Below are 17883 nucleotides of genomic sequence, written 5' to 3'. Positions count from 1 at the left end.
AAGATCTTATTGTTCAGGAGTTCGAGCCTCGCGTCAGGCTTTGTGCTGACAGTTCACAGCTCAGAGCCTGGAGATCGCTTCAGTTTTTTTTAAGGCATTCTCCATTTTAACAGATGTCTAAGCTTTGGGGGAAAAATACACTAAAGTACAGCTATATGGCAATGAAGAGAGGAAGACTATGCACAGTTGTAACTGTCCTCTGATCCATGGAGAAAACACCCACAAAAAAAAGCAATAATAAAACCTACGGACAACTTCTGAATTTGGTTGATGGGTTTGCTCAAGATGATTAACGGTGAAAAGATGAGGAGTGGGTACCTTCTAGGTGCTGAATTTATGAAGTTCTGGTTTGGCGAGGTTGAGACGTTGATACTATTTAACAAACCATGCTGTATTTAGAGTAAATTAATTCAGTATGCAAACATGGAGGAAAGATGACCAACATGAGATATATCTATATCTATATCTATCTCTCTATATGTTTTTAACAAGAGGATTTCTGTAAGACAAACAAATAAACTTAAGCCAATAAAACAAAACCCTAACAAGGTCAACTCCGACTTGGCTTTGCATTAATAGATACCACATTCCAATTTATACTAGTTAGTGATGAGCTACAAGAGGCTTTGGAGCCAAAAAGATCTGCGTTTGAGTTCCAGCTTCACCATTTACTAGCTGTGTGGCCTTAAATGAGTCACCCAGCTTTATTCAGTGTGTTTCTTCAAATGTACATGAGGCTAATGGTAGTGCCTACTTCCTAGGGATGTCAAGCTGATTAACTTAAGTGAGATGTAACAAACGCTTAGCCCAGTAACTGGTGAAAAAAAATACCCAGGGAAAGTTAACTGCTATGTTTATTATTCTCATTATTTTTGACTCTATGTCCCCACTATATTTGGTGCATGAAGAAGTAGAAAAATTCGGGGATGATTGGATGAGTTAGTAAGCAGTGAAAGAAAGTGAAGGCGGCACATTGAAGAAGATCTGCTTGCTGTTCAAGACAGTGAGGGACCATGGCTCTCCTTGGCATACCCTCTGTTGGGTGCAGGAGGAGAGGGGCCTAGCTCCTGGTCTTCTTTCTGCCAACAGAAATCCAAGGACAGTCTCCAAGCTCACCCAGAAGGAGTACACAGCTTTCCGGCCACACTGCAACGCTGTGATTCGCCCCCCTCATCCATCTGCTGAGAACACACAGTTCTGCCTGGAGTGTTCTTGGAGGACATGAACCTTCATTTGGCATTACTGTTCAGTGTGAAGTCACTGGCTGTGCTTGTTCTCAACTTCATGGCCAATGCCATGTTCTAGCATGTGGAAGGCTGCCATTTTCCTTTCCTAAAAGCCACAAGTCTCGCTGTTTCACATATCAGAGTGAGAATGTGGCAAACTCACATGGACAGGGCACATGGACAGGACAAGGTACAGCCTTGAGGAGATAACTTTGAATGTGTGACTTCCAGCATGAGTTTTGGGACATCTCTTTCTCTCTCTTTTTGGGCCTTAGTTGAGCTCAGATAGGAATTGGAATACTGGCCCCCAATTATTTCAGAGACCTCAGTTGAAATCATTTTCATTTAAGAAGAGTCTGAAAAAAGCAAATATCACACACACACACACACACACACACACACACACAGAGAAATCTTTGACTAAATAAAATTTTCAACAAACTGAGGCAAAGTTGTAAGTTCAGTGTACTCATTGCCCAGGTCATGGGTATTCTGTCATACTGTTTTCACCTTTTCTGCTTCCACTTTCACTCTTGAAACATTGTTGGCCCCTATATATATATTGATCCTTCTCATCATTTCCTAGATTTTCATGTCCTTAATAACAGCGTCCATATCCTGAAAGCTCTCTCTGCTAAGCACCTGGTATGCATTTTCTCACTTGATCACAATGTATCTTGAGGCCAGCTCTATTATTATCTCTCTTTTGTATATGAAGAGGCTAAGGCTTAAAGAAAAAAGAAAAACTCTCAGTGTCAACAAAAGTTAACATTTTCACACTTTAATCTGAAAGAATGTAGAGAGAGATATCCTCATATACTTTTAAAAATCCTTTTGATTTGTTCATATATGGCATGTTCAATTGAGTACCTTCTAAAAATAAAAACAAAACATTCTCTTTGAGGGATCTCATCCACTTTCAGGCTACAGGGGGTATAGGGAGTGCACTCCCAAATCTGGATCATTTCCAGATCCTCATGGTCAGATGCCAATTGGCAACCTCTGGATTCTCCACAGACATCCTGAGTTCAACATGCCAGCATCACATTCCATTCCCCGCCCCACTCCTCAATCTGATTCCCTAGAAAGACAGACAAATCACTCCTCCAGCAACCTGCGGCAGCTACCTGCAAACTCCCCTCTCCTTCACTCATTCTGGAAGGCTTGTTGATTCTGCATTGGGCCACACTCTTCTCTGGGTCTCAACTTCTGACACCACTGCCCTCGAATCTCTTTCCTGCTATGGCACGAGCTTCCTAACTGGCTTCCCTGCCTCCACCTCCACTGTCACCGCCCAGACTTCATAAGAATGCTAAAGGGATCTTTCTAATACGCACATCCAACCTTGCCCTCTCCCTAGTCAAAACCCTTCAGGACTTCCCAGATATCACATCCAATCTCTCCAAACTTTAGAGAAAGGCACTTAAAATCCTCTGGTCTGGCTCCTCTTCTCTTCAGTCTCCTTTCTCTTTTTTCTGCCCTTTTGACTATTCAGCCCTGTTGAAACCCTTAGAGTTCTCTGTTAATTCTTGTGCTGCTTTGCCTTTGTGTGTCCTGGTCATTTTGCCTGGGGAGTCCTTATTTCTTTTATCTGCTGGTGAATTCCCACTCATCCTTTGAGAGTCAGGTACCAAATCATCTTTCTTATGAGACCTCCCTGATTCCATAGAGGCAGAGGTAAGTCTTTCCCCTGTTACGCCTGGAAAACATCCTGTTGTAGCACTAAGTAATATGCATTTTAGTTACTCAATAATTTTAATAATGTCCCAGCGAATTTTGAGCACTTCTAGGGCAGAGCCTCTTTCTTTTTCATCTTTGTGTCTCTGGCACCTACCATGGTACTCAGTGTATCTGGGGTACTTGCTAAATCCTTGTTGAAATAACAAATATATGATTGAATGAAACTTACCCTGTTAAAATAAAAGTTCATACTGATCTAAAATTTTCAAAATTAATCAGTAAATGTGGCTTAAGGATTTGTGATATATAAAGTATGGTGTTGCGTTAGATGCAAAGAAGAAGTATCAATTACAGCCTCTTCCCTAAGAAACTTGTAAACTAGCTGGAGGGCTATATAATATGTATAAAAATGTTGAGAGAGAACATTTTAATGAAGTGAGAAAAAGGAACTTCTGAAGGCAGTGAAGAATGAGTTATTAAATGAAGAGATGGAGATGGGTTACAGCATCTTGGAGTCTGGAAAGGTCACTATGGCCTGGAGAAGGGATTCTATGGAATATGTCTTGATTAGTTAAAATTCCATGTTGCAAGTGGCAAAAAGAATTAGCCCACAATGATTTAAATAACAAAGTGAAGCTATTAGCCAAAATTCCTAGGAAGGACTGGCTGTAGACAGGACCCTATCTAGCATGCAAATAATGTGACCTTATTTCTCACTGTTTCTTTTCTTCCCTTTGAGATGCCTGCCTCTTTCCTATTCATCCACATTTTGTCAAGTTATCCTTTTCTTCCCCCAGCAGCTGGATGTTCTCCCCTTGAAGGGAAACATTTCCGGACCTCACAGCCTCACCTTTTCTTTCTCAGAAGGCTCTAGTATTAAGGATGCAGGTCTGATTCAGGTTTTCCCTCTGACCTTGAAGGCTAGCTAACACCGTTAACATTTCTGAGGGCGGGCCTAAAGATGGAGGTTAAGACTAGTCACACCCTACCTGAGGGTCCTAGTCATGCCCTACCTGAGGGTCCTGGGTCCACTCTGTAATTGGTTAAAGTTACTGTCAATGATGTGATGCTATATTGATTGGACCCCTGTACCTGTGTCACAATTTCCTGTAACTCCCCCTTCCCAAACTTCTAAAAGGCCCTGCCCCGCCATGTTCGGGGCTTACTCTCCACGTGGATCTTGTGTGTTGTTGGAGTTTGTGAGCCCGTGCTTATAAGCCCGTAATAAAACCGCCCTTTGCTTTTGCATGCGTGCTTCGGCCTCCCTGGAGGTCTCTGGTTTTTGGGGGTGATATTAAAATCTGGGTACAACACTAGCAAATATATATTTACATTTTACTATCTCTGATTAGTTACATACCTTCATTGAACATATTGCTGTGGCCACAAAAATTGGATATCTTGATTGATTTCAGCCAATTAGTGCCCACCCCAAAAGTATGGAAAGGTCCATTGTACCTATCACATGGCTGATAATATAAAAGGGTGGTTGTCCATCAATATACAAGATACCCAGAGAGGCTAGCCTGTCACCTGGGGAGGAGAGGGCACGGGAGAGCAGCATTGCTTCGGGCTCCACTGAACAAGTTTGACTTGCTGCTCATTTGTTTCACCTAAGCCATGATGGTAAACGAGATCTCAGACATGTGGCTTCTCCACAGTTTCCTTCCCTAAATGGCAGAAGAAAACAGCTTTTGGATTAGGGATGAAAAGCTTGTGACTTCTGGTCTTGGCTCTGCCAGGACACTGAATCTTTCTGAGCCTCAGTTTTCTCAGCTATAAAATGCAGATGATAACAGTTGTCCTTCCAAACTCGTTAAGAGGGTCAAATGGTCAGTATAGAAGCTCTTTCAAGTCTCAAGATACGACTAGAAAATACTATTTGTAATCTTATCTTCAGTGCTATTACAAAATTAAACCAATGCACTCTCCCCATTTCCCTTTGTTCACCCCACTCCACAAAGTCCGTCCTCACCCCTGCTACAAAGTGGCTACAGTGGTTCCAAGAATGACAGGCAGAGATTTCTTTCTTCATATGTGGGTGTGTGTGTGTCTCTTCTCTCTCTCTCTCTCTCTCTCTCTCTCTTTCTCTGTCTTTCAACTAAAAAACCTTTCCAAGAAAAACTGTCATGTGTTATTGATTAGAACTGGCCACAAGCCCACGCCTAAACCAATCTCTGGCAAAAGGGAATGGGATTCGTATAATTGACTGACATTACTCAGGATTCACCCTTGAGCTAGGGATAGGGCTATTGTCTCCACAGCCACATGGTAGAAAAATGATCTGAAAATGATCAGGGCCTGATGGCTAAAAAAGTGGAGTGATTGGCTTTTGGGTAGTTAGCTGATATGATGCCCTGCTCATATACCCAGACTCTATGATGTCAGTGCACACCACTGACTTCTGACCACTAGCACCTGCATTTCTTTGTTGTAAGCTTCTTGGGATCTTTGGAATCTGCTTTGCTGCCCATGAAACAAGCCAGAAAGACTGGAGGATTGATGTTCCCACCCTGGAAAAAGCCCTCAATGACTGATGAACTATATATATACCCTCAAGTATAGAAATACCCCAGTTATTGGATCGCTAGGGTGAGATAATCCTATGGTGTTTGTTCTACATTGGCTTCCAGAATTTCTCCAGCAGAATTAAGCTCCAGTTGGCCACAGTGGTGGATGGCTTGACAATACTCTTCCAGGCTGCCTTCCTCTCCCTGTCTCACTTTTTCACTCTGCTATGGCATCTCCTTCACCTCCTTTGACTTCTTATCTCAGAGAAGCATTTTGGAAAACCCAAATGAAGCTACTATATACCATATGCCAAACTTCTTCCTGAATCCAGAGGCTTTGTATAAAATTTTCTCATCAGCTTGGAACGTGTTTCCTCTTTCTTCTCACCTGATTCGCTTACTCTCCCTTTAAGTCTCGGTGTAAATGTCACTTCCCCTGGTAATCTTTCTTTGATCTCCTCTCCACCTGACACCATTCTCAGTTTTGCTCTCCTATTCTATACTTCTCTTTAGCAAAAATTATAATGGCTGTAACTTAAATAACTATTTGTGAAATTTAATTAATTACTTGCTTCCCATCTTTATTCCCAGCTAGATTGAGTTGTTTGAGTGCAGGGACAATGTTTTTGGCTCAACATAGTACTGCTGTCACAGAGTAGAGGGCCAAGGACTTACTGGCTGCTGGAAAGATGAGGATTGGGATGGACTAAAGATGTAAGTTTGAGGGTATTCACATGGACAAAACGATTAAATCTTTGGATGAAGAAGATCTTTGACTCAAATGACTCCTACATGGATCTACATTTGTTTCTTAGAAAAGAATGTAACTTTTGTACGTGAGGGGAGGTCCATAATCTCAGAGAGAAGCTTGGAATGATTCATTCATATCTATAAGAGATTCCATTCAAATCACTGTATTTTATTTATACATTACAGACTTCTACCTGAAATCTACCATTCATTCATTCATTCATTCATTCATTCATTCAATGCCTACTACTTACTAGGCATTGTACCTGGCAAGACTATAGAACTATGTGCCATCAACTCTTTTCAAAAATCATGAGAGATTATATTTATGGAGAATATCCCAGAGTCCTTCTCTGCCTTCAACTACATTGGGCTTTTGGCTTTCATTTAAGGAACGAGGAACAATCTTTTGAAAGTAATCACCACATTTGCTGAAAAAGGTATCTGAGGACACTATTCTGTCACTCAGTGCTCATATGGGAGAAATTAGTGATAAGTGGCATGAGGCATGGTAAAAACAAACAAACATGCATGCTTGTCCCCTCTTTGCCAGGCAGACTCTTTCTTACTAATCCCTAAACCAGACCCTTGCCTCTGGATGGGATTGATGCAGGTTTTGTGAGGCTTGAAGTTTATATAATTTGGAATCTTTTCAGAAAAAAAGTACAAGACTACAAATAAAAATGTCATGCAGAGCCTTGGAAGCAGTTTCCCAGAATGAGGGGCTCTGAAGTACAGGCGTCACTGGTTTTGTAGGAAATCAGCATCTGATCTTGATTCAGTGAACCTGGTCTCCTGTGCCCTTGCCCCTGCCCTGGTTGTTCTGACCTCTAGACCTTGTTTATATTGATTTCTTACTTGAAAGGTCTTCCTCCTCCTCCTTCCATCTATGGACTATATTTTTTCAGTGTTTGAATCCACAGTGTCTTCTGTGATTCTACCCTGCAGGAAGCTCTCCCTTTCCAAAGATGTATAACCCTATGAAGATAGTTCAGTATATTTTGTCTCATTATGGCTCAAATGCATCATGAATTACTTTTAGGTGTACATAGTATGCCTTCTCCAATTAGAATGTCCGCTTCTTGGACACAGGGGCTATTTCTTCATTTAGACCTTCATTAGACCTCAGCACCTACTAAAGTTCTGGGCACAACAGCAGGGAAGGGAAATGGAAAAGTGTCATGATGTAAAGTTATGAAGTTTATGGTGAGAGTTCTAGTTCTGCCACTTATTAGTGTGAGGCTTTAGGTCTAACTGCTCGGAGTCTTAGTTTTCTCATTTATAAATGGATATAATAATGTTCATTTCACATAACTGTGAGGATTAAGTAAAAGCATTTATTCGTTCACCATATATCTATTTAGCCTCTCTCTTGGGCTATTTTGGCCCCAGAAGTTTGGAACTGATGTACATGAGCAGTACTTCTGCATGGGGAATAGCTAAGTTGGGAGATGAAAATTTATAATGAAACAGCATAAGACTATAGCACACACAATCACAGTGTAGTAAATACTCAGTAAATAGTTGTGAAATAACTGACAGAATGAAGCAATTAAAAGTGAAAATAATTTTGCAAAATAAGTAAGTCTTCACATATTTGCTGCATCAGCCCTATGTAAATATAAAGTTAACTATAATGGGTAATGCAGCATATGGGAACTCTTAAAATCCTATATGTAAAAGAAAAATAAAATCAAAGGGAGAAAGAAAGCAGAAAAGAGAGGAAAAGGGGAGGAAGAGAGGCCCCAAGGAGGCAAGGAGTGGAATGGGATCTCTGTGGACCCACCTGGCCAAGCGTGCACTCCATGCCACCCAGGAAGTCCGCCTCCTTCAGCCCATTGTGGTTGCTGCTGATGTCATGAACTTCAAATCGCAGGCGCTGCACCTCTTCAAAGTAAAAGTCCACAGTGAACAGTTTTGAATACACCGGGTTTATGCAGGTACGAATCACCTCTGTTCTGTCAACCTGCAAGGAGAGGAGAGAAAACACACTAGGGATTAGGGCTTTTGATTATTACCCTTTAGGTGAAATAACCTTATGGCGATTCTCCTTCTTCCAAAACATAAATGCCCTCCATCAAGTCACCAGAGTGAAGCAGTTTGAAAGCGCGCAAGCAAGCACCATCAGAGAATAAAGCAGGATACAAGGAGGGAAATCTTATTAGAAAAATGTGAAGGTTTGTATTTAAAGATTAGAGCATGTTGTATTGTTGGGTGTGATAAGGCAAAAAGACAGATCGATTATTAGTGGCTGCCTGGAGCCTTAGGATGATAAAGAGTCTGAAGGCACGTTTGGGCTCAGGAGGAAAGAAATCAGTAAGAGATTGGTGATGTCTGATGGGCACAGTAATGGCAAACGACCAGGCAGGCATCTCATTTTAGCTAATCCTACCCTAACATTAGTTTTATAACTCCTGAGTCCTCCTAACTCCTGAATAATGAAGTGGAAAGGCCATGAGAATGGATATGAAGAAGACTGCCTTTGGTCTCAAGTATACCTTTATTGGGTTTATAATGGTTACTCAGTTATTTTAATTCCCTGGGCCTTAGTTTCCTCAACAACAAAGTGAGGATTTGAAGATTAAAAGCCTCTCCCTGCCCTAACATTCCATGAGTTATGATTCCACTTGCCTTCTGTGATAATAACTCTCCATTTGCCCCTCTCTCCCAGATCCATATCTGCCACTGTCCACCCTATTCTTGCCCCTGGAAGTTGACGTCTATGGATAGAATTGATTGGGCTCTATTACCCTATAGGTTCTGGTCTGAGTCATCTAAAGGGAAGACTTGGCAGAAGACCAGAGAGTTGGAGAATAGAGAGGTGCTGGCCACAGCACCATGCCTCTGCACACAGAGAGTCTGCTAGTAGACTTCCTTCCACAGAGGGAGCCTTTGCTGGGTTCTGGTAACACAATCTCCCCTCCCTCTCTTGACCCTTCAGACTAAGGGGTGCTACTGACTTTTTGCTGTTGCTATCCGTCATGAGTCTCACCATCCTTAGTTGGCTCCCTTATACTTGCCCGTGCCCCTGGAAAGAGACACTCTAAAAAGATTTTAGCCTTTTAGATGAAATTCTCCCAGTATGCCGTTTTTGCTGGTACCCTTATCATTCAGGTTCTTTTCTTCTATGCCTGTCACATATAAAAATACCATTTACAATACCATTTATATTCTGGGAAGTCTTAAAGGACCAAATTACAGTTAACCCAAGATCTTATAGTATTTCTCAACTGGAGCTATCCATTACTCATATTTTACAGATCAAAGGGAGCCTACATGTACTTTCAGCTTTCAAATAGAAACATGGTCTATTGGATACTTCCCAAGTGTCATTCATTAGCACAAATTGGGAAAACATTTCCTGCACTTTCATTACAGTACTGGGAAATAATCTTTCAAAAAAATGAAGAGAACACAGTCTTTGACTATATTAGGCACATACATGTTATCAGGCAAAGAAAAAATTCAATACTTGCTGCAGCCTCCCTTGACATTTTTGCAATCAGTATTTTGACCATGGCTCCAGCCTTCCCTATGGGCCCTGTGTGAAAGAGAGTTGTCCTATAAGGAACATCACCTGCTATTCTTGATGAGATGGACAATCCATCAAGATTGGTTGTGAAAAGGAGAATGTGATTCTGGTTATGTCCCTGTCCAATATATAAGAAACCAAATCCCAACCTATTGTTGATGAGGCAGACCAATGGTTATTTGACTATTCAGTCTTCTCCTTAAGGTTCAGTTTCTATTTGAGCTGGATTTTACATTTTACTATAATGTTCATTCTGCGGGACAGGACTGAATATGTCATTGTTGATTGTGTAGGTCCAAGGATTTACTGTATTGGCTTTTTTTTTCCAGTTGTTAAGAGACCATTGTTTTGAAAAACAGTATAAGTCAGAGGTCACAAACAAGCAGTCTGCAAGTTCAAGCTGACTTGGGAAGTGTTTTGTTAGTCTCATTTAAAAGTACTTATCCTTTGGGGTGCCTGGGTGGCTGAGTTGGTTAAGCATACCACTTCATATCACATCATGATCTCACAACCCATGGGTTTGAGCCTTATGTTGAGCCCCATGTCAAGTCCCATGTCAAGCCCTGGGCTGACTGCAGAACCTGCTTGGGATTCTTTTTCCCTCTCTCTGTCCCTCTCTAACTTGCACTTCTTTCTCTCTCAAAATAAATAAAAGTTTTAAAAATATTATTTTTATAAAAGTACTCTCCCCTTAAATAGGCAACATAAAAGGCAACTATAAATAAAATAGAATATTCCATAAAAGGCACTATTTTTCTTCTACCCCCACACCTTTGGAAAGAAAATCAGAATATCTGCCACCCCGGGGCCACATTTACATGGCAGCAATTGGGGACTGCCTCATTCAGATGAGACATTCACTCTCCAGTTTCCAAGCTATTCTCCCTTAGTTATTTCCTTTCTGAGCTCTCGAGGTGTTTTTGCAATGTCTGGTCCAAATTCACAGAATAACGAGCCATATGATAAGAAATTTAATTACACTCATGTGGTGCCTTCTGATAGAGAATTTTGAAATAATCTTCAAGACCTAACTTATAGGTGGATTTGACATCCTCAAGACACAGAAAAGGAATCTTCTCTCCCTGTGGATGGAAGAATGAGAGTCCTAGGCGGGTTGAAATGATAAGAAATAGGAGATTGGAAATTCTGTCCAGTTCTAATCTTTGTTCCTCCACTTTAACCACCCCAGATGGCACAAAGGGCTAATGTGCACTGATCCTGCTGCTTTTCTTCTCACTTCCTGATCTTCAGATGATGATGCCACATAGGTATAAAGTCCATGTCTTGGCATCAAGACACACACATCAGTCTCCAAGGCAAGCTGCTAACATTCAACATAGAATGACTTGTATTTTTCAGGGAAATGACTGGTTGGAAAGAAATTAAGAAATACACTATTGTATTACCAATACCAATAATTTCCAAAGACAATCTCAGAGCCAGTAAGAATCCTAGAAGCATAGAGGAGCTCAGGAAAAGAAGGGTGAGTTAGAGGAAGAGCGTACAATACTAAATGCATATTTAGAAGATGTTTCAAAACTTTCTGCATTCACAGTTATTAAGAGAGATGCATTATCTTTTCTGGAGACTGAAGGGAGGCTTAATCTGAGCAATAGAGCCTAGGATAGCTCATGTTCCTCATTGAAAGGCATCTACATCAAGGGGACTGTTTCCAAAGGACCATCCACTGATTGGTGCTACCAGATGCATCAAGATCAACCAGGCAGCTTTTTTTTGTTTTTGTTTTTAAAGCTCTGGTTCCTATTCTTTACCATTAGTGATTTTGACTAAGCAAGTATAGGGTGGAACCCAGAAATATGCATTTAAAATGTGTCACAGTCAATTTTGATGTGGGAATATCAAAGTAAGGAAATTACTGAGATGTAGTCTATCCCTTGCTCTTGTGTGAGATTTTTTTTGGTCATGGTTTATTTTAATCTTGCTGGTCCTCTGTTACCCAGTCTTCAAAAAAATCTACTTATCTCCTTTTCTTCCCTAATTGTAACCACTGATATACTCATGTTGCTTTATAATTTGCAGAACATGTTTACATCCAGTTTTGATTCTTATAGCAATCATGTGATGTAACTTGTCTTATACATGAGAAAAGTCAAGAAAAAATATTAGCACAAGGTACTGGATGATAGAATGAACACTTGAACTCATGCCTTCGGACCTCAAAGCCTGGACTATTTTCTTTAATTCAAGTTTTTTTGTGAGAACTCCTTGAAAGAAATGAAAAAAATGTGGCTAGGTTATGGTGTGGTGGTAATAGAATCAATGATCAAGTACTGCTTTTGATGAGATACTCTTTTAAAAATTTGATCTAGGGGTGCCTGGGTGGCTAAATTGATTGAGTGTCCAGCACTTGGTCTTACCTCAGGTCATGATCTTACAGTTTGTGGATCTGAGCCCTGCATTGGGCTCTGTGCTGACAGCTCAGAGGCTGGAGCCTGCTTTGGATTCTGTGTCTCCTTCTCTCTGCCCCTCCCCAGCTCATGCTCTGTCTCTTTCAAAAATAAATAAACATTGAAAAAAATTTTTTTAATTCATGTAAAGAATTTTTCAGTATAATGCTGAAGTGTACAATAGATAATACTTATAAAAGGCATGCTGTGTCAAGGTATCTACTTTTTTAATGTTTTTAAAAATTTATTTGAGAGAGAGATAGAGTGAGCACAAACAGGGGAGGGGCAGAGAGAAAGAGGGACAGAGGACCTGAAGCAGGATCTGCTGAGAGCAGAGAACCCAATGCAGGGCTGGAATTCAGAACCAAGAGAATGTGACTTGAGCCGAAGTTGGACACTTAACTGACTAAACCACCCAGGCATCCCAAAAGTACATTAAAAATGCATCATTCAGGTTTAATTGACACATAATAAATCACATCTATTTAAATTGTGCAACTCAATAAGTTCTGACATATGTACATACTTGGGAAACCATGACCACAATCAAGATAGTGAACGTAGCCATTACCCTTCCAAGTTTCCCCATGCCCCTCTGTAACTCTTCCCTCCCACCCCTCCTCCTACCCATTCCCAAGAAGCTACTCATCTGCTTTCTGTCATGAAAGATCAGTTTGTATCCTTGATAATCTTATATCATAGTATATAGTCTATAGGACATAGTCTTTTTTGTCTTTATTCTTTCATTATGATTATTCTGAGATTTATTCATTGTTATGTACCTCAATGGTTCATCTTTTTTACTGCTGAGTACTATCCCATCAATGTCCATTTGGATTATTTCCAGTTTGGCTCTTATACATAAAACTGCCTTAGCTATTCAAGTATAAGCATCTGTATAGACATAGTTTTTTTTCTTTTGGGTAGATACCTAGGATTGAAATAAGTGTATGTTTAATTTTTAAAATTTTAATAAGTGTGCAGTGGTATCTCATTGTGATTTAAATTTTCATGCTCCTAATAACTAATAATATTGAATATCTTTTTATATGCTTATTTACCATCTATATATCCTTTAAATTTTTTTTTAATGCTTATTTGTTTTTGGGGGGAGGGTCAGAGAGAGGGAGAGACACAGAATCTGAAGCAGGCTCCAGGCTCAGAGCTGTCAGCACAGAGTCCAACGTGGGGGCTTGAACTCATGGATAGCAAGATCATGACCTGAGCCAAAGTTGGACACTTAACTGAATGAGCCACTCAGGTGCCCCTGCCATCTATGTATCTTCTTTGATGAAATATCTGTTCAAATCATTTGACATGCACTCTCTTTTCATCCTTATGAGAACCTTATGAAGTACTGTTATTATCCTCTCTTACCAGGAGATAGAGAGACTCTATAACTTTTCCAATTTCACACAGCTTGCAAGAAGTAGGATTTGAACCTAGATAGTCAAGTTCCTGAGTCTGTGTGTTTCACCTTTATGTTACAGTCATGCAAATTTGAAGCTTTTCCACCTAAACCCTGTTGCTCAGAGTAATGCACAGGATGACAAATGTAAAATGTGGAACTGGTAGGGAAAGTCAGTGAGTGACATTATGGTTGTGCCTCTGCAGATTGGTTTCTCCGCTGGCCATATTAAAGATATAATGGGAGCCCTGAACATCATCCATAGTGGCTGGATTGTGTGGGGACAAGGTCAGTATGTCATCATAAATGGTTCAAGACTATGCACAGAATGGCTGTCTGCTCCCTGGGCCTTCCCAGGGCTAGATAAGAGGTAAGGGATGTGAGGGCTTAGCAATGTGATGCTATTAGTGTGGGGAAGGTAAAGGCAGGAGCCCAAACCGATTCCAGTCATTGAGTGGTCTAAGGTTTCAGGAGAAGTACAGGCCCTGATCCCAAAGATAACAGGTACTGGTGAAGAAAGACATCATGAGCCAGAGGCAGACGCAAGGATTCCCTCCACCCCAACTCTGGCAAGCTTATAATAAGGCATTCCTTCAAAGTGGTATTCTTTAAATATTTCCTCAATATTTATTTAGTGAGGGTCAGAATATTTCTCAGAATAAGGAACGGATAACTTTATGTTAAAAAATAAAGGATTTATTATGTTTTTTCAAACCACATAACAACTACCAAGGGGACATGTTAAACCACATAAAATTTAGATAATAAAAATAAATCACTGAGCCACCAGAAACAGCATTATTCAATTTCAGGATTTCAGCTGGTTGCGGCTGCTGATTTCAGGTGACTGGCTGCAGCGCTGGTGGCTTGCCTTACGGCGGCAACACACACCTCATGGGTGTCAAAACCACTCAACAGAGATAGGATGATGCTGTGAGAGGTTGCTTTTATTTTCAGTTTAAGTAGATTTTCCACTTTGATAGGACTAAAACTCCTCAACGTTTTACTGATTATATAGTCACATGTAGAAACTTGAGTTTATTGGTGCCATTTTTGTGATATGTCTCCATGCTGGGGTTGCACCACTGCTGGCTGACCTACTGCATGGATGGGGGCTTCCTGCTCACCAGTTTCTAAACTTGAAGATATGCTTGATATTTGGCAGCTTTTGCCTCCTTTTACTGTAAAACTCCAGCAGAAGCTGACCTCCCACCTGGACATGTTCGTCTAGCTTAGTGGTTTTCACTGGGGACAATACTTTCTTGGAAGCATCTGGAAATGTGTAGAAGTATTTGGAGTTGTCACACCGATGGGGTCACATCGCTGGAGGCTAACTATCTGACACTGTAGAGATGAGTCCTGATCAACACAGACTTACACCTGCCCCAAAGCTAGCGGTGTCCATTAGTCCAACCTTTACCCTCAAGTAACCAAACAGGCTCTCTGGTTCTCAGAACCATCTGCATGAATGTACTTATTAGCCAACAGAGGAATAAAGAGTGAGGTCTTCCAGAGAGAAATACTGGAAGACATCTATTTAAAGCAATCATAAAAATTTTGTGGGAGTAACACACTTTACAAAAGCCACCTCCTTAGAGAATCCTTTTGACCCTTGCCCGGTAAATTATTTCATTCCTTCCTGAAGTGGATGGCAAGTTGGGTGGTGACCAATGGTGATGAGCACTTTTCTGCTCAGGCAAAGGAAGGGGTGATGCACCTTTATTGTATACCTTCTTATCTTTCCACAGAAGGCACTCTACATGTCATCTTTTGTCTTTACCTTTATTGATTTTAAAACATACTTTTATTTCACAATTTAACAGAGTTAAACTTGGGATGCCTGTTATAATTGATGATATGCCATCGTTTAATTAGAAGCATTTTTTTCTTAACTGGTGATACATAAAAGTGCTTCATTTTACCAAGATTTATCACTTTACAAATGAGTCTATTAAATATGTCATCCTCATCGTGCAGATAATAAAATTAAACTGCTCTGGAAAAGCAGTGGCAAAAGCGAGGCTCAAACCCAGTCTGTCTGACTCCAAAATATATGTTCTTTCTTCTGTACCATTTGTTATGGGTTGAATAATATCCCTCAAAATTCATATGCTGAAGTCCTAACCCCTGGTACCTCAGAATGTGACCTTATTTGGAATAGGGTTGTAATAGAAGAAATTTGTTAAATTAGCATGAGATTGTACTAGAGTAGGGTAAAAACCTTGATCTAAGACAACTGGTCTTTTATAAAAGAATAAATTTGGACACACACATTCATGCATGGAGATATCATGTAAACATGCAGGAAGAGATTGGAGTGATGTGCCTACAATCTAAGGAACATCAAAGGCTGCCCACCAAATCCCCAAGACCCAGGAGCCAGGAGGCAGGCATTGAAGAGATTCTCTCTATTGCCAACAGGAGGTATAAACTCTGGTAACACTCTGGTCTTTGACTTCCAGCCTCCCAAACTGCTAGAGAATACACTTCTGTTGTTTACCCCAGTCTGTGGTACTTTGTCACCTAGGAAACAAATGCATCATTCTACCTCTCTCAAGAAAATCCAGCCTGGCTTCTTTCACGGATTTATCTCCAAAAAGGCACTCTTCACCCACCACATGGTAAAACCTTCAAATGCTCTAGATTAAACTGAGTAGTAGCTCAGGATTACAAACATCTCTCTCACTACTGATCCACTGAACCCTTCCAGCATCTTCCTGCTATACACTTAACCTGACTCTCAAGTAACAGGACCTCTTGCATTCTTGTGCCAGCTGGGTTCTATTTATGGGGCCCTGGAGCTGAGCTTGCTAGAGAACCAGAGCCAGACAGTCCTTTGATCACCTGACAAAGCTCTAGCTTATGCTGTTCAGAGTGGATGGTAAAGCCACATCACCTTGCCCAGGAGTGTGGCTCAGAAAAAAATTAAAATGAGCATCACCCTATAAGCCAGAGACCTGGTTCACCTTCGGAGAGTCTTTAGTGTCACAATGACAGGTTCTGGGTTTTTTATTCCTTTTTTTGCCCTCTCCAGCCCCTCTAGGCTGCTGGCTCCATCCATAAAGAGCCTGAGTCGATGCTGGCTAAATCAGCTACTGGCAGGGGATTCAAACATCTCTTCCTGTGCCAAATGCCTCTGAGTCCTCCACAGCTATTCCTTTTCCCCAACATGAGTGCTCAGTTTGTGTGGCTTAGTTTCCTGCTTGCTACTCCACATCTCATTGTCTTGAGCCCCAGCCCACTTAGCTTGGGGGTTTTGTCACTGCACCAGTGCAATACAATAGAAATTTCCATTATAATGTAAATGTTTTAAATATGCACTGCCCAATATGGTAGCCACCAGCCAGATATGGCTATTAAGCCCTTGAAATGTGGCTAGCAGGCCTGAGGAATTGAATTTTAAATTCAGTGAGAGTGGAGCCCTAACCAATAGGATTAGTGGCCTTAGAAAAGAGATCCCATGTGAGGGCACAGGGAGAAGCTGGCAGGCTATGAACCAGAAGGAGGGCTCTCACTAGGCAATGAATTTACCAGTACCTTGATCTTAGGCTTCCTTGAGCTAAACTTCCCAGCCTCCAAAACTGTGAGAAATAAATTTATATTGTTTACGAGCTACCCATCCTATGTATGGTATGGCCAAACAACCTAGTAGTTTAAAAATCTTAACCAATGCACACAGTTAAGTTTGAAAACCAATAATATTATATTACCAACTGTTATGGCTCAGCCCCAAGGTATATAGAGACCAAAAAACAAAGTATTGTGGGATCTATTCTGAGTTTCAGACCCCAGCTCCTGGATCAGACTTTGTATACTCATATATTTCTGCTTTTGTGGAAGCTGCCATTTTGACTGCTGCTCATTTTGCTAGAGGACATGAAGACTGAATGAAATAACCACATTATGAGTTGGTTTATTTAGATATCTTAACCAACTGAGCACTCCATTGTGAAGCAAGAGTTAGTGAATGTGGTGGTTATTCTCCTTTGCATCCCCAGATCTTTCTTATCTGCTCTGTGTCCCACAGAAACTGGCATGCATGGGTTGATTCTTTTTTTTTTTTTGCCAGCTTGCTTCCTTCAGCCAATGGGATGCACCAGTATGAGATCATAAAGTGGGAGGAAAGAGAGGTTGGTATGTTTTCCTTGCCCCTTCCCTGCCTCATGTTGCAATTTTGGTGTGACTATGTCCCTCCCCCTACAGATCCCCTGGAAACCCTTCCTGCAAGGCTCTATCTCTCACTGGGTTCTGGTAATACTACTACTTCTGCCTGCCCAGTAAGCCTAGTGTTAGCTTCTCACTACCACCAGTCCTAGAGCATCTCAGCATCTCTTGCTAATACCTCTAACTTTGCTGACACAGCTATAAA

General features: G+C 40.9%; 1 protein-coding gene across 4 annotated transcripts in view; it reads right to left on the bottom strand.

The window, feature by feature from the left end:
• The window catches only part of CPNE4 (copine 4), a 436822-nt gene that overhangs the window by 139368 nt on the left and 279571 nt on the right, over window positions 1–17883 (bottom strand). For all 4 annotated transcript variants that reach the window (XM_029940289.1, XM_029940290.1, XM_029940292.1 and 1 more), the window contains one exon: window positions 7953–8132. In XM_029940289.1, coding sequence (XP_029796149.1) covers window positions 7953–8132 — 180 coding nt within the window. The remainder of the gene's footprint in view (window positions 1–7952; window positions 8133–17883) is intronic.

Source organism: Suricata suricatta, chromosome 5, assembly GCF_006229205.1.
Source record: "Suricata suricatta isolate VVHF042 chromosome 5, meerkat_22Aug2017_6uvM2_HiC, whole genome shotgun sequence".
NCBI lineage: Eukaryota > Metazoa > Chordata > Mammalia > Carnivora > Herpestidae > Suricata > Suricata suricatta.
This window is presented reverse-complemented; position numbering and strand designations above follow the sequence as displayed.